Consider the following 23,864-nt stretch of genomic DNA (forward strand, 5'->3'; position numbering starts at 1 on the left):
AAATGGTTGGGTGTCCATGTCATGTCAGCGAGGGAATGACATATTCTGAAATCAAAAGCACTTTAGCTCAAGAAACAAAATGAATATTTCTTGTTTACACGACCTGCAAAATGTAAACACAGTTTAAATGCAACATACCAGAAGAGTCTGAGGTGACCTTACCACAGCTTCTTGTCTCCCCTGCAGGATCTGAGCAGTGCAGTTCTCCTCCACGTTTCCACTGACCTCAGCAGGATCCATGGATGAATCCAGGAAACTGGGTTAAACTTCAAAACTCTGTGTGTGTCATAGCATATCAGCCCCTTGCTGTAATGCTTTTGCAGTTCTGAGGGGCAGGAACATTGCCTTTCCAAGCTAGAACAAACTTTGCAAGAGAAAACTGCAGCAACAGCAGCAGCAGGTATATATTTTGAAAGCGCAGTTCTGTAAATCTCTTCTCTTATTTTAGCTGCCTGCTTCACATATTCAATATTGGCTCATCTGGTAGAGAAGACTGAATGATTTACTTTGTAGGCTAAATAAATAAGTCCAGCTCTTTTTTGTCTCAAATGTAAGTTGGTGCCCTTAAAGCAATTCTATCTAATAGTTTACCCCCCAAATGTTGGAATGGATTTCTCTAAAAAAGTTTTCCTAGGAGAATAGAATAGTGTGTGTACATGAAGATAGCTAGAACCAGTTCAAATGTTTTCCTATTTGTTTAAAATCAAATGTTACATAGTTAAGAAAACAATCAGATATTTCCAGCACTGGGATGTTAACAAGGACAGAAAATAGTTATTGTGGTCTGATGTCATCATCAGTCCCCTATCAGGAATGATGTCAGAATAGCCTGACAATACTTAATGGAAAAAAGAAGATAATAATGAAGATACATTATAATGAAGAATCATTATACATAAGGCCACAGCCTAGGCTTATTGCTGCAATGAATAATTACAGTTGAATAGCTTATTACTTTATTTTAAAAATCACCATTATGATTTATTCTTATCACTAATATAATATGAATGTTTTAAAATGTATTTGGTTAATAATGACAGCTCTGGTAATTCTCTTGTATTAGAACCATTTGTTTCCTTGAGAGAAAAATTCTTTGAATTAATGAGTTTCAAGATTTTTATGAAAGAGTAAAAATTTTCAATCCTAAATTTTTTAACTCTATAGTCATGCTAAAAAATGGTATTTTAATAGCCTTATGTAAGCCTATTTAAATAATTACATGCTCTTTTGATTATTAAATGATTTTTCCACTGTACTGCAGAATCAGAGTTTAGTATGGACTTCTCCTTTTATATATCCTTGCCACCCCTGAGAGAGAAATGCCATGAAAGCATCCTCACATCAGTCTTCAGGAGCTACTGGGAGTGTCTGACTCTTAAAAACAGATACAGACAGATTTCATCTGTATTCTGTATTTGTCTCTACAAACCCAAATTTGTGTCAGTCACACATGGTGCTTTTTCTGAGAGGGTGTGAATGATCTTGCCCATAAACTGGTGGGTAAGGCCAGCAGCAGCTCAGCACCTGACATTGACAGTGACTTTTCTGAGCTGAAGGAAAGTTGCACAACGAGGGTAGAATGGAAAATACTAGTTATGTATTTACCAGAACCTCAAGTGGTAGAGCTGAGCACAGCCTGAGATCTGTCAGGTGAAGCAGGCAGAGACTTGTCCTCCACTTTTCCTTGGGGATGACAGGTCTGGGGTGACTCTGAGTTTGCTGCTCACCTTGGTTTCCTCAGTGTTTGCTTTCACTGGCAGCAGAGAGGGGAGGATGTTTTTGGGAAGCCTGTTATCCTGCCTCCTTTAGAAAAATGCCTCATTCTAGAGGTAGCAGAATGAGCTGTAGGTACAGCAAAACCACAAGCCAAGGACTGCCAGCCAGTGCTGGCTGGGTTGGTGGAAAGGTAAAAAATTACATATCCTGCATGCAGACCCCAAACCCCAGGACTCACTGCTTCATGGAGCAGGAGGCAAAGCAATTAGCAGTGATGGCTGAATGTAAAGAGAGGGAAAAATAGAAAAGATTCATCTGGGAAAGAAGCATGAGGGGAATTTCATGAGCAGATCTTAACTTCATCATTGTTTCAGAGAGCTACTGGATTTGGTATGGCAGCATGTGAGGCCTCATGAGCAGAGGGGGCTCCCTGCCACTCACCCCAGGCAAGCAGAAGGCTGGCAGCACACTGGAATACGCTCCCTCCATCTCCTTTAATATTAATAATTTCTTGTTATAGTGAAATCATACTCATCAGCAACCTTGGCTGCCTTTTCCCCTCTTTGTGTGTGACTCCCACTGCTGCCAAGCTTTTGATACTCTAAGAAGGCAGAGTTGAAGCGAAGATGGGCCAAAATTGAATTCAAATAAGCAGCTGCTGTGAAAGAGCTGACCTCCCATTTGCAAAGGTCTAGGCTCCCACCTGTGGTCTTCTCCAGGAACTGTCCTCTGCTGGCCAGGAGAGCCACTGTGTTTCCACGTTCTCTCATCGCATCACACTCATGCTTTGTTGGAATGTGTATTTGTCCACTGTTTCCACCTTGTTTCTCGTGACAAACCAATGTAGACAGGAGGAAAACTGTTTGTTGCCATCCCATTTTCCACAGATCTAGAAGGGACTGAAGCAGGGCTACCCTTGCCCCCTGCATTTCCCACCCACCCCTTGCTGCAGAGCTCTTGCTGAGAGTGATCTGTCTGGTATTGCCTGTGCTTTCACCTCATGAAAACAGAGGAGCACACCTGAATTCCAGTTCCTGCTGCACAGGGATGCAGGTGCAAGTGAACACACAGACAGAAGAGAGCTCTTGTAGGAAGACAATGTATTTATAAAACACAAGGGAGAATCTGAATATCCCCCAGCTCCAACAAAGAGGTGGCCCAGGAGTCATCTTGAAGGCACAGAGCCACTTTAAGGCAGGTACAAGTCAGATTTTCAACACAAGGCATCTGTATCTAAAAAACAATCAGCTTCAGACATTTGTAGGCAATGAGGAGAGATGTTCATGCTGGGCAAACATTAAGACAATGATGAAACAAATAATTTTCACACAATACACTTTGCTCAGATTAAAACCCAGCCCTTCTTCATTCCCTTGGTGACCTGCAAAGCAAGCCTGAGCACCACACTCCAGTCCTGAGTACACAGCCACATTTGTAGGCAGGGCCACCTCACATTTGGTGGCTCAGACTCCCCAGCCTGGTCACATCCTGCCCTGGAGAAGGTCTCTGCAGCATTGTCCATCATCTCCCCAGCCACAGAGCTTCCGGAGCAGCTCGCTCCTGGCCTGCTGCAAGGAAAATCCTCTGCAACTGACTTCCTCCAGCTGTCCAGGCAGGACACAGCCAGGATGCACATGAAGGCCAGAAACTCCAGCACAGCTTCCTAAAAAGATCCTGGTGACAGAAATGTGACCAACTGTTGAGGGGAGTCAGCTTCCTGGGCATGTCCTTTCACTGCATAGCTGAGGGATCTGCTCCTGCTGTGCTTCCTGCTCTCCCCCTCTTTGTGACTCTGTCTGGGGAGAAAAACTGCAGCTTGCTCTGGAAGAGGGGCAGTAGCCTCAGAGAGCAGCCCAGAGCTGCTCCTGCAAGGTTTGGTCTCACCTCCCAGTGAGGTCTCTGAGCACGTGGGCTGGAAGACAGCTTTTATTCCCATGGGCTCTCCAAGCTCCCCCATGGAGGCTGCCAGCCAGTGCCAATTTGTATTAATCACCTTTACTACTTGCTTGGATACCAACTGAGTATTCCCACTGGAAGGGAAGAACACTTGGGATGGCAGCTTTGACAGTGGGCAAACTGGCCATTAGGAAAGTGGACTGAAAACCAGGAACTCCTTACACCTCCATCAAGGAGTCTCCACGAGGTAGTTCTGCTTACCACTGGCCTGGCTTACAATGTGTGAGGGAAGGAGTACAGTCACAGCTGAAAAATGGGGGCAAAATCCTCAAATTCTGCTGGCAGTGCTGCACTGAGGGGAGCACCCTACTGTCCAGTCCACTCTTTGCTTGCTGTCCTCTGTGGTGGGGAAGACTCATGGCATTTCTGCCAAGTGAGTTACCTTCTGGAGGCACCTAATTCTTGCCAGATGGAAGCCAGCTGCTGACTTTAGGTGCTGCAGAGCACATCCACAGCCAGGTATGAAAGCGCATGGTACAAATAACTCCTGCTCCCCATGCTTGTCTTCCAGGCTGCCCCCAAATCCAGCAGCTCTCCATGTGCAGAGCAGGCACCACAGTGTTCCCAGCTGCTGCTGCCAAAGCCTGGCCATGTCCAGGCACTTGCCCTCCCCAGAGCCTCTCCCCATTCCAGAAGCATTGCGTGACACAGCCAGCCTGGACAGGCTGTGCAGGCACAGTCCTGGAGCCTGGAAAGCAGCTCACCTACACACTCGAGGAGCTGTGCCTGTGTCTAAGGGAAGCACAGGCTCTGACTTGCACCGAGAGCATGACTGACACTGCACATTCCAGGGAAAAACAGAGCTTATTGCAACATTGCATCACAGGGCTCTGGTCTCACAAACTCCTATAATACTTCCAAAAAAAAAAGAAAAAATTCAAAAAAAGTGTTGACTGTTGTCAGCCTCTTCCCTCTCACACCAACTGCCATGATTTAATTTCTTAGTATTTGTGTGGGTGAAGTATTTCCCCTAAACAGGAAAACAACTCTATCTTGGGCTGCCTCTTCTGGGATATTCAGTGTCTCCATTCTGGCAAAGGCTCCATGGATTCAGAGACACAGCCATCTCCAGCTGCACACTGCACAGCAGAACTTCCTGGTATCTGGTTGCCTTTTTCTAAATCCATCACTCACAAAACCCAGACTGATGCAAACAGATGATCTGACATGATTCCTATCTCACGTGCCAGAACTTGTATGTTCAGTTTTCTGCTGCAATAGCGGAACTTGATGGACTTGTCAAGCACCACAGACACAGTAATAAATGAATGCCTATTCTGAACTGGCATCTACTCCATCAGCAAAGAGCAAAAAGGTCTAGTACCAGCCAGCTTTGCTTGTATTCTGCATACATCCATTACTCCTTCGCAGCAACTCCTCACAGAACTGGGCACCATGAGCTGCATCCTATGTCACACTGTCCCCTCAAACTTGAGCCTTTCTCAGCATGGTATGGGGACACCGAAGCTGCACTGTAAAGCACTCAGTGAGGTGGGATTTCTGGGTTTAAACAGCCTTCTAAAATGGTTACAGGGTAAAAAAAATCTTGCCTTACATTTACAGGAGTTTTAGGGGATGAGACTTCCCTGTAGCACCAGGCCAGCTGTGGGCTCTCTCCACAGTTCCTCCATCAGTGACAGCATGGGTTTGCCCATCCTTTTGTTCACTCAATGCTCTTCTGTCCTCACTGTTTGTCACACCCAGTGCATGTGCCAAGACCTGAGGCCACCTCGTCCGTACCAGGCCAGAGCTCGGAGGGCTGCTCCAGAGATGGAGCACCAACACCTGGGTTGGTTCTCCAACCAAGAAGCCTGCTCTATACTTAAGAGTCAAACTATGACAAGACACAACTGTGAGGCCATAACTTATTAAATTAACTTTTAGATGCTGCATAAATGTACAGGAATCTCAGAGGATTCTGAGAGCAGAAGACTCTGTCTCCTCTTGTGACAAATCACAATACTTCAACTAATAAAATATTGCCACTTCTTCCCTGCTAGGGTTTCCCTGATATTGTTAGGACAAACACATGTCTGTCAGATAAGGCTGCAAAGTTCCTCCTGAGATGCTCTGTTAGCTTCTCTGTACAGCCCCTCCACTACCCTCAGGCAGTGGGTCAATAATTTAGGTGGAATTGTAACATCACCCTTGCCAGCTCACCCAGCTACAGGCAAACGTGGCTCCTCTAAGGGAAATGTATTCACAACTCCATCCACAGCCCATAATTTGCTGAACACGAGAACAATTTTTCAAAATGACCAAAGTGAAAAGCACAGAGAAACATCTAAGCACCAGCAGCCTAAAGTGCTTATCAGCTCCTCTGCATCCAGATTTCCTTAAACCAGCACATGGGCATGTGGGTGCAATACAAATCAGAGAACTTTGGTCTCCTGTCCAAAATAAATGGGTACTGGAGAGAAGGCAAAGGAGAGGAAATGGGGACGGTTGTGGTTTCTTTTCTGTTTTTCTTTTCCATTCAAGTTTTGAAAGAGAAGCTGCGTCGCTCTAAACAAACCATTCAAGGCTTAGCTGGGATTTGTGTTTGCTTGGTGCAAGACTCAACAGGAAGCACAGCACCTCTCCCACTGTACCTTCCAGCAGACTGCATGGCAGGAAATTCAAGTGTTTCCCTTAACACCTCTGCCACACGCCTTCCCAGCCACACATGGATCCCGTGCCTTGCATGTGGCGGCTGACAAGAGAAGCTCCTGCTCCACCAGCCTGACCACCCTTCCCCAGCTGTGCCATGCCATCAGAGAGCTCTCTGGAGGCAGAGGAAGAGTTTGGGCACTTGGCTGCATGCCCCAGTAAAGTGCACATCTGGATGAGATGGTGGACAGAGCTGCCAAACAGCTCTGGGGTTGGAGGCTACACCGGCGTCTTCAGCTGGCGCCGGTTCCACATGCCCCGCTTGGAGTGAAACCAGTGGAAGAAGTTCCTCAGGGAGAGACGCTCCACTTCCAGCCCAGCCTGCAAGATCCTGGCAGACACAAGAGCAGACTTAAGGAAAATTTCATCACAAAGATACTGAGGGACTCAGCTCCAGGAAAACTCTTTAAGTTGTGTTGTTGATAAGGACTGCAAGCAAATTGGATAGTCCAGAATAGCTATGGGGTATCCCATAACCATAAGCAGGAATCTAATGACACTTTCTGAGTGTTTATGCACCCCTTGAGCGCAAGACTAGTCAGGAGTGCCTGCATATGCCAAGATAGGTGGAAAGATGGCTAACAGCACTGGATTGCAGTCAGCTGACAGAAAAGACAGGACAGGGCCCAAACCCTACAACTACAAAGCCAGAGGCTCAGGATTTGTGCATCCCTCCTCACAAAATCCTCAGAAATTTTAACTGTGCCTCATAATCTTTAAATGCCTCTCCACCAGATGGTCTTCAAGACTAAATGTTATATGGGAAATGTGAGGGATCATACTGCGCTCTGAGTGCTTGAGGAGGACAAAATCTTCACAATCACCAGTGCCTGATCTGCAGGAGCCCAACCAGCAGTGTGGCTGGAAGGCAGCAGAAAACAGCTCTTCTCTTACTAGTGGCTGAAATGAAGTGTTTTGTGTCTCCTCACCTACTAGGTTTGAGGTCAGGATATGCTCAAAGATTCTCCCTCACTGGCCAAGGTTATGGTGGCAGAAGTCATCTCAACCTGCTTAGAACCCCACTCCCATGGTCATTGCTTCTCCAGGATCTGATGGGCTTCCCCTCCTGAGCATTTGAACAGTGACAGTGGACACCTACCTGTCAAGGAGCTCCCAGTCCTCTCCTCCCCAGCGGTCCCGAAACTCTTTTGTGTTCATGCCTCCAATTTTGTCCAGGTCAGACTTGTAAATGCCCAGGAGACCAAACCCATTCACCTCCCAGTAGCCTGAAGAGAGCACAAAAGAGGCACAGCTTTCTTGGGGTTTTGAACCACTGATGGCTCCAGCACAGCTGCTGGAGTGAGACTCCAGCTACTTCAGCACAATGTTGACACCAGGGAGTAAACTCAGCACCAAGGCAGAGCCAACCATGCCAACCAGCTTTGGGAACGAGAAAGGCTTGTGGACAGAGAGCATGGTCTGTCCTGTCAACTTGTTAGCAGGGCCTCTCACATCTCCTGTCTGGCAACACAATTCCTGGACTGTCCCAGCTTCCCAGTGTTGTCCCTGTGCCTAGATGGCTCAGGATGGCCACCTCTGTATAAAGGAAATCCTATGCTGTGCCACTTTTCTCCTTCCAACTTGGCTTGGTTTCCTTCACCCCTGGTCTACTAGCTCTTCTCAGGACAGGCTGTGCCCCTTCAGAAAAGAGAGATATGGACAGACAGGAATAAAGGATCATTTTTTCAAGGTCCTTAAATCCATAAAGGGTCCTAGAAGACAACCAAGAGAAACACCATATCAAGGGTCCTGCTAGATTTTTGATCTCAAATTCCAGGTACCTGATGCTGTTAAACCCCATCCTGTGTCTAACACACACTCATCCTGTGGACTTGGAAGTACCTCAAGCTCCAGACCCTGACAGTGCCAGAGGAACAACTGTAGAGGAGGCAGGCACTTCCTTCTTTCCCCACTTCCCAAAGTCTGAGCCCTCTTACCATCAGGCCACTGTGGGGACATCCCGCAGTGCAGCCTCATGACCATGGGTGCAAAGGCCATCTTGCCTTCCACGCAGTGCTTCCTGATGGAATCGATGACTCCAGCTGGGAAGTGGATGTGGAGGTCACACAGGAAGACAATGCTGTGTGGGTCCTGGAACCAATTGTACCGGTTGGGAAAAAAAAATAGGTTGACTTTAAGTAAATATTTCTTGAGGGGCAGGAAGACAGAAATATGGGAGTCAAAATCTCATTGCTGCATCAGAAACTGAGTTCCCAAGGGCTGGGAAAATGTCCATTGGCTGATCAATGATGAGTGTGAAATACCTGGCAGAGCCAGGATCACAAAGCTGCTACTGCTGACTTCCCTCCTGTCTGACAGTCCCAGCAGACAGACCAAGAATCAAACAGAGCACAGGCTCCTCAGAATAAAGAGATCCTTACTCTGGAAGGACAGGAAACACACCTACATTTGAACTGGTCTGCCAGGCTATTCCCTTCCCTAAAAACCAGCGTGTTCAGTACCAAAGCAACACCAGACACACACCACAAACTGCCCTGCCCACCCAGGGCCCCCCAGACTCACCGTTATGAGGTCTATCCCCGCCTGCAGCCCAGCAGAACGCTCAAAATTCCCTGTCAGCTTCAGGTACCGATAGCTGGGGGTCAGAGGGGAACGGGAATTTTAGTGGCATGGGAGGCACTGCAGGCAGCTCCACACAGCACTGGGCCATGGAGCTGCCCTTGCCCCATGCACCCTCTGGAGCAGAGGAAACCTTTGCTGGGAGAGCGCACTGCTCCCTGTTCCAGTCTGCCCAGAGAGCCTTGCCCCTGAACAGAGCCTAGCAAAACTCTTCTCAGCTCTAGCCCAGCCCTGCCCTAGGACTAGACCTGGAAACCCCTGGCATGTAACAGAAATGACCAGCCAAAGCTGTTTCAGATCATTCCAGCAAACAGAGGTCTCCACACTCTCTGTCCCACTTCTCAGAGCTTTCTTATCTTTTCTGTGCTCCCCCTGCCCCACCACTGAGAGACTTGCTTTCTCTTCTCTCTTGCAATCTTGAAAAATGAGACAAATTCAATAAATTTAGCTGGAAGACTACACCAGGTATTGCCTTACACTTTCCTAACAGTGCTCCATGCATATATGCGTATGCACATCATAACAAAAACACATTCTCGTGTACGTGCAGGGTGTGGATGGATGGTGTCTGTGGTGTTCCAGCTGCAGCAGGCTGTGGCTGGTCAACACACAGAGACTGCCAAATGTGCCATTTGCAGGCTTATGTGTGTGGGCAGCATTTTGTCACCAAGCAGTAGTCCCACCTGTGCAAGGTAGACCTTTTCAGAGCCTTCTCCACATCCATGTCGTCGCTGCTGTAGTCGGTGATGATGACGCTGAAGTGGGGATCCTTGGTGACTCGGAACAGCTCTTCCATGTCAGAGATGAACTGCAGCACCCAACGTGCCTGGTTCTTCACTGGTTGTATTGCAACAGGGAGAGAAACAAAGCAAACTGATTTAAATGGTGGTGGTTTTTCTCAACATGCAAGGCTTCTTGCCTTCTGTCAAACCTCGACAACCTTTCAGGGATGATGCAATAGGCCCAGGCTGAAAACCTGGACCACAGAGCCAAGGAACCAGTGTGGGTTCTTCCCCACCATGTCACAGGGGCTTTCTCAGAGCTTACAAGCCACGGCTGCTTGGGCCCTATCATATTTTTGAGGGTATTTTACTCGGAGAGAACAGAAATTGGAAGTGACCTCTTATATATGCGGGGTGCCCTGTAGCAGGAAGGAACAATGAATCTGACTCCATGTTCTCAGAAGGCTAATTTATTATTTTATGATACTATATTATATTAAAGAATACTGCACTATACTACACTACACTGTACTACACTACATTATACTTCACTAAAGAATACAGAAAGGATACTTACTAAATGCTAAAAAGATAACAATGAAAACTCGTAACTCTTTCCAGAGTCCCGACACAGCTTGGCACTGATTGGCCATTCAGTCAAAATAATTCACACCAGAAACCAATGAAACAACCACCTGTGGGTAAATGATCTCCACACACATTCCACATGTGAGCCCAACACAGGAGAAGCAAATGAGATAAAAGTTGTTTTCCTTTTTCTCTGAGGCTTCTCAGCTTCCCAGGAGAAAGATCCTGGGCGAAGGGATTTTTCCACAGAATGTGAATGTGACATTGACCCAAGTAAGATGGCTGAGACTGGCTCAGACCCACTGTCCATGACTGCCCTCATGGGAACAACCCACTGTGCCACCCCTCAACGTCCTGGGAAGGCAGCTCCCCTTACCTGGCACCACGAAGTGAACGACAGCCTGGTGGTTCCAGGAAAACCCCTGGGGCCAGCACAGCTCCGGCTCGCTCGCCGCAGCCATCAGGCGCCGCCGGTGGCCCCACACCAGGTTCCTCATCCTCCTCTCGTCGTCCTCGTGGCTGCTGCTGCCCTGCCAGCCGCGGGCAAAGACGTACTCGGAGAGGCGGACGCGGCGCCGGCCCTGCTCCAGCAGCTCCAGCTCCAGCAGGTAGCGGCTGCCCCGCATGCGGTCCTGCCGCTTCTCCACGTTCACGATGCGCTGCAGCTGGAAGCGCCTGCAGGGACACGGCTGCTGTGGGCACATCCTGGCCCTGTCCCTCCCCCAGCCCTGCTGGGCTCCTTCCTTTGGGCCAGTACAAGCCTTTCTGTCCCCAGCTTCCCCCCTGCTTTGCTGCGCCGCTTCCAAGTTCCATGGGAATGTGTAGCACCTGTTTCTCCTAAATCCACAAGAGTGTGGGATTAGACCTGGGATTCCGGCCAAGAGAGAAAATATTTGGCAAGAGAAATGAAATAAAGGTGACACAGAAAATAACAAATGTGTCTGAATGATTGTGTAGGGCTGGTAATAGCGAGTGTATTCAACACCACCTACAATGATTTTGGCACAAGGAGCATGTTTGGGCTGCTGAAACTGGCTCAAGACACCTTATCAAACAGGAATATGGAGTAGGACTGAGCAATCATACAGTAAAAACTGGCAGGGCTGTAGATTCAGAATGGCCAAAACTGGATGAAATGCCAGGTCATGCCCTTTCAGATCATAGCAAGTGTTTCTGTTATAAACCAGATGCTTGTAAATTAAAAATCCTGAGAAAATCTTGTGTGTGCTGGTCAGATACACCTGGCTGTGACTGGTGTGATCCTGAAAAAGTAAATGTGATCTTAGTATGTAACATTAGGCCTAGTTCCAGCAGGGATTAGAAGCTAATAACACCCATTCCATAAAACATCCAGGATATTGGTCACTTATGTATGGGAAGATTAACATCAACTGAAACCAGAAAAGATTAGTAAAAAAATCATAAAAATTAAGGCCAGCCCAACAGAAAGGTCAGGAGTTAAGACTGTTTAGCTTATTGAGGCTAGAGGAAGTGTGTCTGTTTCCCAGAAGGGATGGTAAGTCTTGAGAAGAAAAAGAAACATACCAAGACCATGTAACAATAGAGTACCAGCAAAAGCTGGTGCCACTTCTCAGGAAAAAGAAGTGTGCCTAAAGTCCAGTGTTCTACACAGATTCCTTGCCTGAAATCTTATTTACCACATCTAGTTCATCCTCTGATTCTCACCAGTTACTCACGTAACAGGTATTCCCCACAGAGTATTGTAAACCGGCTCTGGGACAGTGTCCCTTCATTTTCTCACTGCACCTTACCCTTTACTCCTCTGGTTGAGCTTCCTCAGGAAGACACGTGTGACTTCCAGGGCCTCCCTTTCTCTTAGCAGCAAATTTCCTGAGGTGTTGCACTTGAGGTCAATCCAGTCTGTGCGCAGCATATGGAAGTCCAGGTTGTTCATGCTGAAGGTCTGCTCCCAGTTCACTGCCTGGTCAAACACTGGTACGTAATCAAAATCCTCCTCATCTTCCTCCTCTGGCTCCCCATCCACCTCTTCCTCCTCTGCTGCTCCTCCAGACTTGTCTTTCAAAGGAGATGCCACCTGTGCCTCTCCTTCACCCACATCCCCATCGCTGGCCACCTTCTGCTCAGCAATGTAGGACTGCACCTGGCTCAGCCACTGTGGCAGCCCGGGCTGCTGGCTGGGGCTGGCAGCACTCACTGCCTGTCTCCCAGCTCTGCCAGAGACTGGGATTCCTTTCCCAGCTGGCACGGTGCCTCCTGGCTGCAGCCTGTCCTTTGCGGTGCTGAGGCCTCCTCGAGGTCCTACCCTGCTGGGAATTGTGACCCCTGAGTCCCTGGGGTGACCAAGAGACTGCTGCCTTTGAGACACAGTCCCAGCAGGAGGGATTGTCCTTCTGACAGGCACTCTCCCCTGGATGGCCCTGGCGTGCTGCGGAGGGCTCCTGGAATTGTCTTTGACACCAGCTTTCACACGGGGCCTCTTCGTTACTGGGTTTCCCTCTAGGCCAGGCAGGCTGAGGCTCTGGTTGGTAGAGGCCAACATGGCTGATTTGATACCAGACCTTTTTGTCCTCCTCCTCCTTATCTCCTCTCCTGTGTCGTCCCCCGTGACCGCGAGGAGCCGGCGGCGCTCCCGGAGGGAATAGTCCTGGTGGATGTTGTCACTGCCCAGCACACTGCTGGGGACATTGCCTGCTGGCCCTGCCCTCCCTATGCCAGCCTGCTCAGGGGCACTGGTGCTCTCCACGTCCTGCTCCTCGTACTGCAGCTCATCCAGGTTCCCCTCCTGGGAGCCTGCGGGATGAATCAAAGTTACACCTCTGGCATCCTCCCACTGCCTCCCTGCCCTGCCCAGGCACCCACCAGGCAGGGGGGCAGCTCCTTCTCTCCTGCCTCCTCTCAGTGCTGTCTCTCCTGCTCAGAGGGACAGGAATGCTCTCCCACATTGGAGCCATGCTCAGCTTCCTCAGCACTCACCACTGCCAAAGGCTGTGGAGCTGTCTGGCTTTGCCCTCAGCTGTGCGGGGCAGGTGTGACCACAGGCTGCCACACTGCACACCTCTGGCTGTGCTACTCCTGCCCATGGTTTTGCTAGAATTGCCCCTCAGCTAAGCTGTGGGCCTGAGAGCTGTCATGTTGTCTACTGCAGCCCCACTGTTTGGTGAGGTCCCAACCTGCCCTTAAGGGAAGTAAAAGTGGCAGCAAAAGTCTCCTCCCAGACACAGCAATCTGGCAGGGAAAGGCTGAGACTTCTCTGGCATGGAAAGTCAACAGCTTCCTTCAGCTGATGCTGCTCAAAACCACACACAAAAGCGACAGATAAAAGGATCCCCTGGGTTCTGACATTAGGGCCCCTACCTGGCTGCTCTGTCCTTTCTCCAGAATCCAGGCTCTTCTCTGGCCGATCCATTTTCATATACTTGTAAAACCCAAATCTGCAGAGAGAAGAGCAAAACACAAGTTTGCTGAATGTTACTTTGCCTTTTCTTTCCTTTCCTTCCTGGAAGAAGGAAAAATATTCTGAGCACAGGGGGGTCATAATCAGCTATCTTACTGGGAAAGTGACCCTCTTTATCCTGCAAAAAAGTCCTCCTGGATGGCTGGGAGTCCTTGCACAAGATGTCTGATTGTGGCAGTAGGGAGCATGCAACAAGTAGCAGCTCCCTTGTGGGGCCACCACTGGGATCTGAGCACCAGTGAAGATGAGTGGCATGCATTTCTTCCCCCAGAGAAAGGCCTGGTGGTGGCCACAGCTTGGCTTTCATAGTGACAGCTATCAGGAGGCTCCAGCCACTTGCAGGCCAAGCTGGCTGGGAATATACTGCCTGATGTAAGAGAACAAACATGCTCTGACTCAGCTACTGGGCTAACCGTGTAAGAAAAGCACTGGTAGTTTCCCCTGGAGACCTAAACATATTTTCACTTAAGTTATCAAAAGAAACTATAAATGCTTTAATGTTTTGCAAGACTTAAGGGATCTTTAAGAATTAAGAAGGGAGCATGAAATTCCACACCAATTCCAGCCTTCAAGCTTCTCCCCACCCTGCTAGTAACCCCAAATTCACAGCATGCTACCTTTCCAAATAATAAGGGTTTTCCTGGTAGAAGCATTTGTTGTCTTTCTCCATGTGGCTCAGGCGGGTGTAATCATTCGGGTAAACAAAGGATAGATGAACCTGTGAAGAGGAGAGAAAGACACAGTGAAACCCTCATAAATGCCAGGCATCAGTCACAAGGTGACCCAGACATAGCTGCAGGATAACCAGCAGGAGTTGCTCACTCTTTTTCTGTCCAGGAGCAGGCTGTGAGAAGAAGAAAGCATGCTGAGATATATGTATGTATATATGTATGTATGTATGCATGTGCCTTTTACCCTCTCCCTCAGCATCTGCCCACCTCTCTAACTGTGAGCTTAAGTCCTACAACAGAGTGAGAACTAACTGGGAGAGAGGTGGCCAAGTCCTCCTGAAGAGATGTCCATGGCTTTAGTAATCCACACATATTACAGTCACCCCCATGGAGAATGAAACCCTCAACCACTGTGAGACTCCCTGCAAAGGCAGGGAGGCCTTTGGCTAACACGTGGCCTCAGGGCCCATGGCTAACAGGATCTCTTCTTCCTCCTTGTGTATCCCTGGCAAGAATCAGGTTAAGAAATCCAACTTACAAACTGGAGGCCCTGGTAGCGCTGCAGAGGAAATCCATTCACCAGGTAGCTGGGCTTGTAGGGGCAGTCGGGCAGGGCCCGGCGCACGCGGGACTTGCTGAGCAGAGGCACTGCAGGCAAGGAACACACAGGCAAGGGCTGCAGGAGGAGCCCTGCTGCAACCACACACCAGCTCAGCTACTTCTGTCCCTGGGTTCTATTTAGCCATGTGAAATATTAAGGGATAGATTAAACAAACCTTCTTGCACAGCTCAGCTCTTTACATTCCTTTAAGACGCTCACACAAAAATAAGCTTGGGGATGCGGCTTGAGCTGGATACCAAGAAAGAGGAGCTGGCTTTAGTCTGTGCTTTGTCTCCTACTCTGACTGATATTGTAGCTGTCCCTCTCTTTTACATCAGGAATAAAAAAGCATGGCCTGGATAACTGCAGTGCAGGAGGACAATCCTTCCAGGAGCAAGCTGTGCTCCTGCACGGGCTGCAGTTACTCCCTCAGCTGCTTTCCAAGTCTCACCTTCATAAAGAGTGTCCCGGGGGTCAGGCTTCAGCATGTCAGCTGGGTGTACCCTGCTGCCAGTGTTGCCAGCAGCCCAGCTCCTGCCAGTGGCCAGCGTCTGCGGGATGTGCCCAACCTCATCCATCTTCAGAAGCGTCTCATCTGGAGACCAGAGAGAGAACACAAGGGGGAGACGGGGCTAACTTGCTCCTTGTCCAAAAAAACACCTCTCTCCAGTGCCAGCCCTTTCCAAATGGCATTGCATCCCTGGCACCAATGCTGTTTCTGGCACAGGCAAAGGAAAGGCTCTGACCCAGAAATCTGGAGGTAGAGAAGCTGTGGGGTGGGAACACGGCTTTCACTGAAAGCAAACACACACAGTGATGAGGAGTGGATAAAAATGATCTCTTGCCTTGGATACACCATCAAAGAACAGGCTCCATGCTGGCAGCCTGTTATTTGTATTAAGTTTCTTTTCAAAGGAGATGAAGAGAGATGTATGGAGGAGAAACCTGAGGGGCAAAGGAAGGACCTTCAGTGGCTGAGGTGGATGTTACTCCAGAAAGGGAATGAAGCCCCACAGAAAGCCAAGAACAACAGGAAGTTCAAACTCAAGACTGAAGCTCAAACTCAAGACTGAAGCTCAAACTCAAGACTGGGTATTGGTTACATTTTTCCTTGGGTGCTGCCGTCACAGACTTCATGTCTCCATGGATCTTATTCTAAAATGAGGGGAATTGAATAAATATCCATGAAGGAAATGCAATATCCTGCCAAGGGCACTACTGGTGGGCAACTTTGGGGTACTGAACTACATGGAACCCCAGAAAGAATGGGATGTCATGTAATAAAGCCAAAGGCTAATATGAATGAAGGAAAAAACTATGGGCAGAAGGCAACAGATAAAAATGAGACTGCAGCACTGTACCTAATTGTGAAGGGATCTTCTGGAATGTCAGCCTTCTATTCTATAGGTAATGAGTAAGAAGAAAAGAGCAGAAGGAAGAAGGATGAAGATGGAAGACCAAATGGAGAGCCTAGTCCTAGCCACAAGGGAGCTTTCAGAAAATGCAGCAGCAGGTTGTGATCCAAGACACAGCAAACAGATGCCTTGATTACATCAGGGAGTCTTCCATGCACAAAAGGGCTGCTATGAAAAAAACCCCAGAAATGTTGGCAGACAACAGCAGTAGACATGGAAAGGGGGAATGCTGGCAGAGGAAAGTGATGATGACAAAGCTGGGTAAGGGTAAACAGGACTAAGGAGCTTCTTAACTGATAACACCATCACTTGATGTGCTAAGAAGGGTTTACAAAACAGGAGGGACTGGACTGATGTGTTTGCAGCAATCCAGCACCAACTCAGAGACTTGAGGCTGGGACAGAAGAAAGCAGCATCCCCCATCCTTGCCAGTGTATCCTGCTATGTTCAGGACCCAGAGTGAAATCCCCTGAAGTGCCAGAGCAGCCCCTTCTCCCTGGTTGTGTCCAGCTGGCAGCTGGACACAGCTCCCATGTTTTGGGACTCATGTTCCCCCTGGCTCTCAGCAAGCAATCTCCATCCTGTGTTACTCCCAATCCTCAACACTTCTCACCTTTGCAGACTCTCCTCTCTGCCCTTCCTCACTAGCTCTAGACTTCCCTGAAAAAATGCTCCAATCTTACTTCTGTTTCTCCCATGTTTAATAATGAGTCACACTCTTGTCCAGAAGTCTTTCTCCTGAACTGTCCCCACCTTTTTCTCCCAATGATGTGTAGGCCTGGTATTTTCCTGGCTAGACAATGATTCATGGTGAAACACTGGATACTGATACATTTAGGAAGAATGGGGAGGTGCTTGGGAAAACTTGTGATGAAGATACTTACTAGCAAAAAGGGAGAGATATTGGGAGTCAATGACTTTGAACTTTGCTTCTGGATCATTCAGTCTCCACTGGAACAGAGAAACACATTAAAATGAAGTACCTATGGAGTTAACCAAGGCTGAACAAAAGGAACACACTACCCCTACTAGGACTGAATTTACCCAGCAGCAAAAGACTGGAATGAGCAGAGATCCTACAGGACACATCCAACCAGGAAAGGCCAAAAAGCTTCGAGAGACCCCAGAGAAGGCAGATCTATCCCAAATAAGCAAAGGAAGGGGTCCTGACACATGGCCAAGACTATTTCACACAGAAGTAGGTAAGGGCTCTGGGAGGGATGAGCCACATCTCATGCAATGAGCAGCTGAGGCCAGGGAAAGGAGGGAAACGGTTACAAACATCACTCCTGAGCTCTGTGGGGACACATATAGGGGACCGCCATTTGCACAGACTCACTGCTACTTCCACATGGTCTGTTCCTCTGTCATCCTGCTTGTGCAGCACCTCAAAGTAGTACCTGCCCTGGGCTGACAACCTGCCAAGAACAAGGTGTCTGTCACCAGGAGCATTAAGGAACATTTCTTAGCTTGTCAGCAGACAATGAGTGCAGAGCAACCACACCCCTGAAACAACCTAATTCTCAGGGTAGGCGGGGTTAGTGCTGCCAAGAAAATTTAGATCCTGCCAGTGAGATAGGCAGCTTCACTTATGCACCTGGAGCACTCCAGAACCTTCCCAGTTAATTCTGAATAACTCCCTCTCAGTGTGGCCTGCTGGGCTTTGGCCTCTAGGAAACCTGGAGACAGGAAGCTTGGGATACAGTTCATATAGGGGAGCCTGGATGTGCTGGTGGTTGATTGCTGCAGGGAAGAAAAATCCAGTGTTGCATTCCTGCAGTAAATCAGCCAGGCTCTGGCAATACCCTAGAGTAATCCCTTTCTCTGTATTGCGAAACTCCTCAGGGCAAGCCTGAGTGCTTTTCCCTTATCCTTGTGATTTCCTGGTCATGTGCAGAGCTGGCTGGGACTGGGGGACTTTGCTCACTCACCTCACCATGTTTGACTTCTGGCTGTGAAATTTCCCGAACTCTCCTGGTGCAGTCCACTCTTTCCCTGTCTGTGAAGAGACAGAAGATAGCTCTAGTTAATATGAGTTTCTCCCCTTGTTACTGCACTGACAATGATAAAAAAGGAAAATTTAACTCCCTCTTGCCTCCAATTCCTCCTGGTAAGTCATCTGTGAAATCCATCACCTGTGGACAGATTTAAGTCCCCTAATTGTGAACAAGGGAGTCCCAATAGCACTACCAAGAGGTAAATGGCTTAAGATATCACATGTCATGCCCCATCTGGCACCTGTGGCTGGGCAGGGAAAGAAACCCGGGTAGTCCAAGGAAGCAGTAAGTCAGGAAGGTCTCTGTCCCCACAGGAACATGAAAGCCTCGAGGGGAGAAGCCATGCAGCATGCACTGTACCTTGCCTACGCTGGCCAGCAGCTGCACACCAGAGGGCTTTTCATCTGCACTCAGCCAGAACTCAGCGTTGTCATCTGCAGCAATGGCAAACTGAAACTCCCCTGTCGAGAGATGCAGGGAGTAAGTAGGGCTTGGGGTAAGGGCTTGTGCACAGAACAGATCCTGCTCCTCTAAAATGCTCTCCTTACCCTTTTTCCTGGTGAGACCATCCTTCCCTTTTGATATTATCACCTTCCTGCCTTTGAACCTCTCTACTAACTCTGCTGTGACCGAAAACAAACTTTTCAGATGTCACTGGTTCAGTGTCCCTCCTGCACTGGCTTCACCTGACATCTAACCTGGAAAGCTAAGAAGTCTGTGCAAAGCCTCCCCTGATATCCCTTTTGCTTCCAGAGCAAAACTGTGCATGAGATGCAGTGTTTGGGTGGAGGAATGAGCCACACAGGGAGACTGAGGTTCACCCTTTGTCCAGGGTCACAGGGATGGCAGCTGCAGGCCAGTGACAGAGGCTGATGCCAGCAGGCTGCTCGGGGCAGAGGCATGCAGCTGGGGGACACAGATGTCACTGCTGTCAGATGGCATTCATGGCAAGCACAAGGGACATCACTGATGTCATGGACAGTCCTGGCCATGCCAGGGAGGGAGGCAAAGCTCAGGGATTGTTCGTGGCCGTATACCCACCATGGGCTGTGCATTCACAACAGCATTGTTATTTATCAACATTCCCATCTGCTTTCTCCTTTATCAACACTTCCCATCTGCTTTCTCCTGTGCTTCTCCTCACCAGGGAGAGGCAGACGTGCTTCCAGCCACACCAAGGCTGTGGCCAGTCACACACACCACCCACACAAGGGACCTGGTGTTGGAATTGCCAGGGTGAGGGCACCAGTGGTTCAGCACCAGGAGGGGAGGCAGGGGGAGGTGACAAGAGACACGAGTGAAGGCACTCAGAGCCCTCACCATCAGTGAAAGGATGCAGGTAACCAAAAATCCGGAGACCATAGTTGGTCCATTTTGGGGACACAGCCAACTTCTTCAGCATAGTTCTTGTCTGAAATGCAAGAAGAAAAAATTAATAGAAATCATTTTAGATGTGATAGGAAAAAGGGAAGAATCAAAAACCCTGGGACAGGCAGGCAGAGGGTTTTCTCTGAGAGGAGGATGGAGGCAGAGTGAAAGAGCCAACCAAGTAAGAAATGAGATGGAGCAGGTGCTGCTGAGAAGGGGATGCACTGAGATGGTGGGGACAGGACATGGCATGGAAGGCATTTGGAAGGAGAACACCAAATACAGGGCTCCTTCACCTGTGTCTGAGCCCTGGCAGGCCAGCAGGTGTGAAATGACCCTCCCCAGTGCAGCAGAAGGGCTGCTACCCTTGAACCCTTCTGAAAGCCTCCTGCTCCCTCAGGAGGACAGAGGAGGTGGGTGAGAGGGAGGTGGTGGATTTTAACAAAAAGCAGGACAGAGAGGGAGGTATGGGTAGGACATGAAGGGAACAAGGGTGATCCACCTGGGAAGCAGAGCTGGGAATTGCAGGACAGTGGATGCCATGGTCTTACTCACGTGAGGGAAGAGAGGGAAGTGCAGGTTTCTCCTGAGCTGCTCAATGGAGCTGCCACACCAGTCCTCAAACACGTGCAGGTTGGCCTGGCCCTGGAACTAGAAGGCAGAAATGGGGCACCATGAACTGCTGCACCCAACCCCTGTGTCCCTCTTCTGCTCTCACAGCCTTGGCCATGGCCCCTGGAGTGCTTGGGAGAGTGAAGAAAGATTCCTTTGCTATGATGGATGCTCCGCAGGGTCCAGAGCACTGCTGCCCATCTGCTGAAGGTGTGGGGTTGGCACACACACCTGAATGGCACCAGGGAACTGTGCTAATGCTTGGGACACCTCAATTCCATGGGCTCTGCTTCATCAAGGAGGTGTTTCACCAGAGGGCTGTGCTCTGAAGCCATGGTGTGGCTCCCCATGATGTAACACCTTATGTTCTGCAAGAAGGTGTTTTGGACTCCCACACCATCCCAGGGCTATTTTCCTGACCTGAGGAAGAAGGGACACCCTAGGGAGGGGAGATGCTTCTCAAAGCACATCCTAGAGGTAAAGCTGATGGAAGATGGTGGGCACAGGGAGATGGAGGCCCAGCAGAGTAGGGAGCAGCAGCAGAGGCAGCTCAGTGGGCAGCACAGCCTCTGTGTGTCTGCAGAGACAGAAACACTGAGGGAGGTGGGGGTTCCAGCCCGGAGAGCACAGGAGGGTGTGCAGTGTGAGTACAGCTCCCTGCCAGGCAGCCAGCCCCATCAGGACAGGCTGCCACTGTCCAGCTGAGACCTGGAGCACAGCTGGGCTGGGAAAACCTTGCTGGCCACTGTGGGACTTGAGCAAGACACTCCTGAAAGGACAGATTTATTTCTGTCAGAGCCACTCAGAAGGGAATCACTGTCTGCTCCCCAGCAAAGTCCAAGCTTTCTGCCTGCAGCCAGTGGAGCTGGATACTGAAATCCTCCTTGCAGCACTGGCATCCAACAGTGAAGAATAAATAATCTGGAGACGCTACAAGCTACCTTAGATGGCAAAAGGCTGAAGAAAGGAATAGGTTGCCTTGGGACTGGGGAGGTTTTGCTGTGGCTGTCTTGCCTATATAAGGGCTGTGGGAGCAGGGCTGGGGAAACAGCCTGAACAGCACCCAAATGTCTACAGATGGCAGCAAATTCTTAGTTTTTGCTGGGGAGGCTCTAGCAGGCCTGAAGCAGCACAGTGGAGGAGGGTCCAGCCTTTCTGTGCACTTCTGCCAGAGAAACTTCTTCACTGAGTTATTTTTCTCAGGATGGTGGGTTTGGGGTGTGCTTTGAAATAAACTGTGGCTTGAAGGAAGGCTGTGAAGCAGATTTGGCTCCACAGCAGTGATGCTCCTTGCGAGCTGTGGATTTTTAGTTGTGCATGTGAAAACCATTTCTGTGTGCCAGGCAAAGCACATTCACAACCACTGCTGCTCTGGAGAGGTCTCTCATCAGCCCCCTCTCACTGGTGTCCCCACTGCAGGGCTTGATGGATGTCTGCAAGCCCATGATGTCCCCACCAGCATCTGCTCCCCTCCCCTCCTCTGGGACATCCATCAGCCTGGATTCTGCCCTCCAAACAAGAGGAAAAGCAGCGAGGCAAACTGGATGGAACTCCTCAGAGCAATGCACAGAATCAGAGTGGAGACAGGCAAAGGGCTCAGGGTGATGAAGGCAGCCAAAAGAAACCTGGGACTCTGCAGGAACTTGTGATACAAATAAATCACTGTAACAATGACAAACACTGGATTGGAATTTAATTGCTGTGCAGTCCCGTGCCCCTGGGCCAAATCCAGCTTCACACCCAAGGGTCTTACACTGCTTTTCTCAGCCAAACCAAATAATGACAACTGCTGCTTCTTGTGGAACATGAAGTGAGAGGAACAGGGCTCCCACAGAGAATCACTGCCAGAAGCTGAGTCCTGTGGAAGTCTGCTGCTACTCACAAATAATTCTGGTTTTTTGGGATTTTTTTTTCTGTTTTTGAGAACTGCTTGCACAGGGCAGGCAGCAGCTCAGAGCTCTATGAAACGTAGCACAACACTCCCACACTGTGGCCAGGCTGGCACTGCAGCTCACTGCTGCCAGAGACAGACCCCGGGGATGATCTCAAAGCTTAGGACTGCAACGAAGCTGGGCTGCCTTTGACAAGGGGCAGCCCAAATGCAACAACAGATATTTATGAGGCAAATCCCAAAAGACTGGCTATGCTTGCTCAAGTGTTTGCAGAGTAAAACTTGGACCAGACCCATTGCAATACAAAACTTCACTGCAGTTTGGCACTATAAGGGAGAGGGCAGCCTAATAAAAATTAAGACAGACACCACTGTACTAGGTACACCATCAACACTTATAGAGATAATTCCTGAGATTTCTAGCCCAACTCTCCTACCACCAATATCTTCACAAAGCCTCCACAGAGGAGATTCTGGCAGGAGTTAATGAGATCACCTTGCTTTCCTGCACTCACAACTACTAGATATAATTACTAGTAAATAATAAGTATTTCTTGCATGCAATTTTAAAATATTTTCTAAATCAACAAATTTTCTCCTGAGTAAAGGCAGCTTAACTTAGTTTCTGTTTCCTCTTAAAGAGAAAAAAAGAACACTATTGACAGATAAGTGCTGGCTGCCCAAAGTGCTGCTTTGGGACTGAAAACTGAGCTAGGCTTTAATTTTAGGCCCCCACGAGTCATCAGCGTAGCAGCTGTTTTGAAACTCTATCACCTCTGTCCCTCCAACTCAATTCACAGCTGCCCATTACAGGCAGCTGAGAAATTCTTCTGTTTGCTATATGAGTAAAACATGCAACGTGGTGTAAAAATCTCCTGCTTGGGGCTTTTGCAGATTGCAGTTATAGAGCAATTCATGTGCACAGAAGTGTCAATGGATTTTCTAAAATATGGTTTTTAGAATATGATTCTAAAACACGGTTACTGTATTTGCCTTCCCAGCTTGGCCTGTGTTTGACTTCCTACCTGGCCCTGTTTTGCAAAAGGAAGTTTAGGACCTGGCAAGCAACAAGTAAAGTTTCCCCTCCTCCCCTTAAAAACATCAAAAATGTTTTTAAGGGGAGAAGGGGAAATCTCCCCTTAAAATCATTGAAAATTCCGGGTAGACTGATTTGGCCAGAACCAGGAACAGAAACCATGAGTCTGAGTATTCAAAGGAGCTGGTTTTATGTGACCTTCCCACTTAGAGGGGTTCTCCTGCCCTTGGGGCTTCTCCAACACCTTTCCCCAGTTGCTTATCACCCTGCTGAAATAGCAGCAGTGCATGATCCCAGCTCAGGCACACAACAGGCACAGGTCACACACCAAGGGCACCAGAACAGCAACAGTGAGTGTGCCCTGGAGCACACAGAGCACAGTGTGAGTGTGCCCTGGAGCACACAGAGCAGTGTGAGTGTGCCCTGGAGCACACAGCACAGTGTGAGTGTGCCCTGGAGCACACAGAGCAGTGTGAGTGTGCCCTGGTGCACACAGAGCACAGGGTGAGTGTGCCCTGGAGCACACAGAGTACAGTGTGAGTGTGCCCTGGAGCACACAGAGCACAGGGTGAGTGTGCCCTGGAGCACACAGAGCACAGGGTGAGTGTGCCCTGGAGCACACAGCA

At 49.1% G+C, this 23,864-nt stretch overlaps 2 protein-coding genes across 3 annotated transcripts in view; one reads left to right on the forward strand and one right to left on the reverse strand.

Annotated features, from left to right (window-relative positions):
* The window catches only part of NINJ2 (ninjurin 2), a 41,741-nt gene extending 40,486 nt beyond the window's left edge, over positions 1-1,255 (forward strand). Inside the window, exon 4 of the mRNA XM_064736309.1 lies at positions 187-1,255. The gene's annotated coding sequence lies outside the window, so the exon portion shown is untranslated. The remainder of the gene's footprint in view (positions 1-186) is intronic.
* A 1,561-nt stretch (positions 1,256-2,816) lies between these two features.
* Positions 2,817-23,864, reverse strand: part of B4GALNT3 (beta-1,4-N-acetyl-galactosaminyltransferase 3) — a 61,864-nt gene continuing 40,816 nt past the window's right edge. The window contains exons 4-20 of one of the 2 annotated variants that reach the window (XM_064736488.1): positions 20,255-20,350; positions 19,652-19,742; positions 18,692-18,792; positions 18,266-18,333; positions 17,674-17,752; positions 17,219-17,285; positions 15,371-15,514; positions 14,857-14,966; positions 14,265-14,365; positions 13,548-13,624; positions 11,984-12,983; positions 10,588-10,886; positions 9,585-9,738; positions 8,845-8,917; positions 8,259-8,412; positions 7,421-7,547; positions 2,817-6,652 (exon numbers count right to left, since the gene is read on the reverse strand). In XM_064736488.1, coding sequence (XP_064592558.1) covers positions 6,541-6,652; positions 7,421-7,547; positions 8,259-8,412; positions 8,845-8,917; positions 9,585-9,738; positions 10,588-10,886; positions 11,984-12,983; positions 13,548-13,624; positions 14,265-14,365; positions 14,857-14,966; positions 15,371-15,514; positions 17,219-17,285; positions 17,674-17,752; positions 18,266-18,333; positions 18,692-18,792; positions 19,652-19,742; positions 20,255-20,350 — 2,853 coding nt within the window. In that variant the 3' untranslated portion in view covers positions 2,817-6,540. Of the gene's footprint in view, positions 6,653-7,420; positions 7,548-8,258; positions 8,413-8,844; positions 8,918-9,584; positions 9,739-10,587; positions 10,887-11,983; positions 12,984-13,547; positions 13,625-14,264; positions 14,366-14,856; positions 14,967-15,370; positions 15,515-17,218; positions 17,286-17,673; positions 17,753-18,265; positions 18,334-18,691; positions 18,793-19,651; positions 19,743-20,254; positions 20,351-23,864 lie in introns of those variants that run through there. The other variant, XM_064736496.1, reaches the window with a different exon arrangement.

The sequence above is a fragment of the Zonotrichia leucophrys genome, chromosome 1A (assembly GCF_028769735.1).
Source record: "Zonotrichia leucophrys gambelii isolate GWCS_2022_RI chromosome 1A, RI_Zleu_2.0, whole genome shotgun sequence".
Lineage (NCBI taxonomy): Eukaryota > Metazoa > Chordata > Aves > Passeriformes > Passerellidae > Zonotrichia > Zonotrichia leucophrys.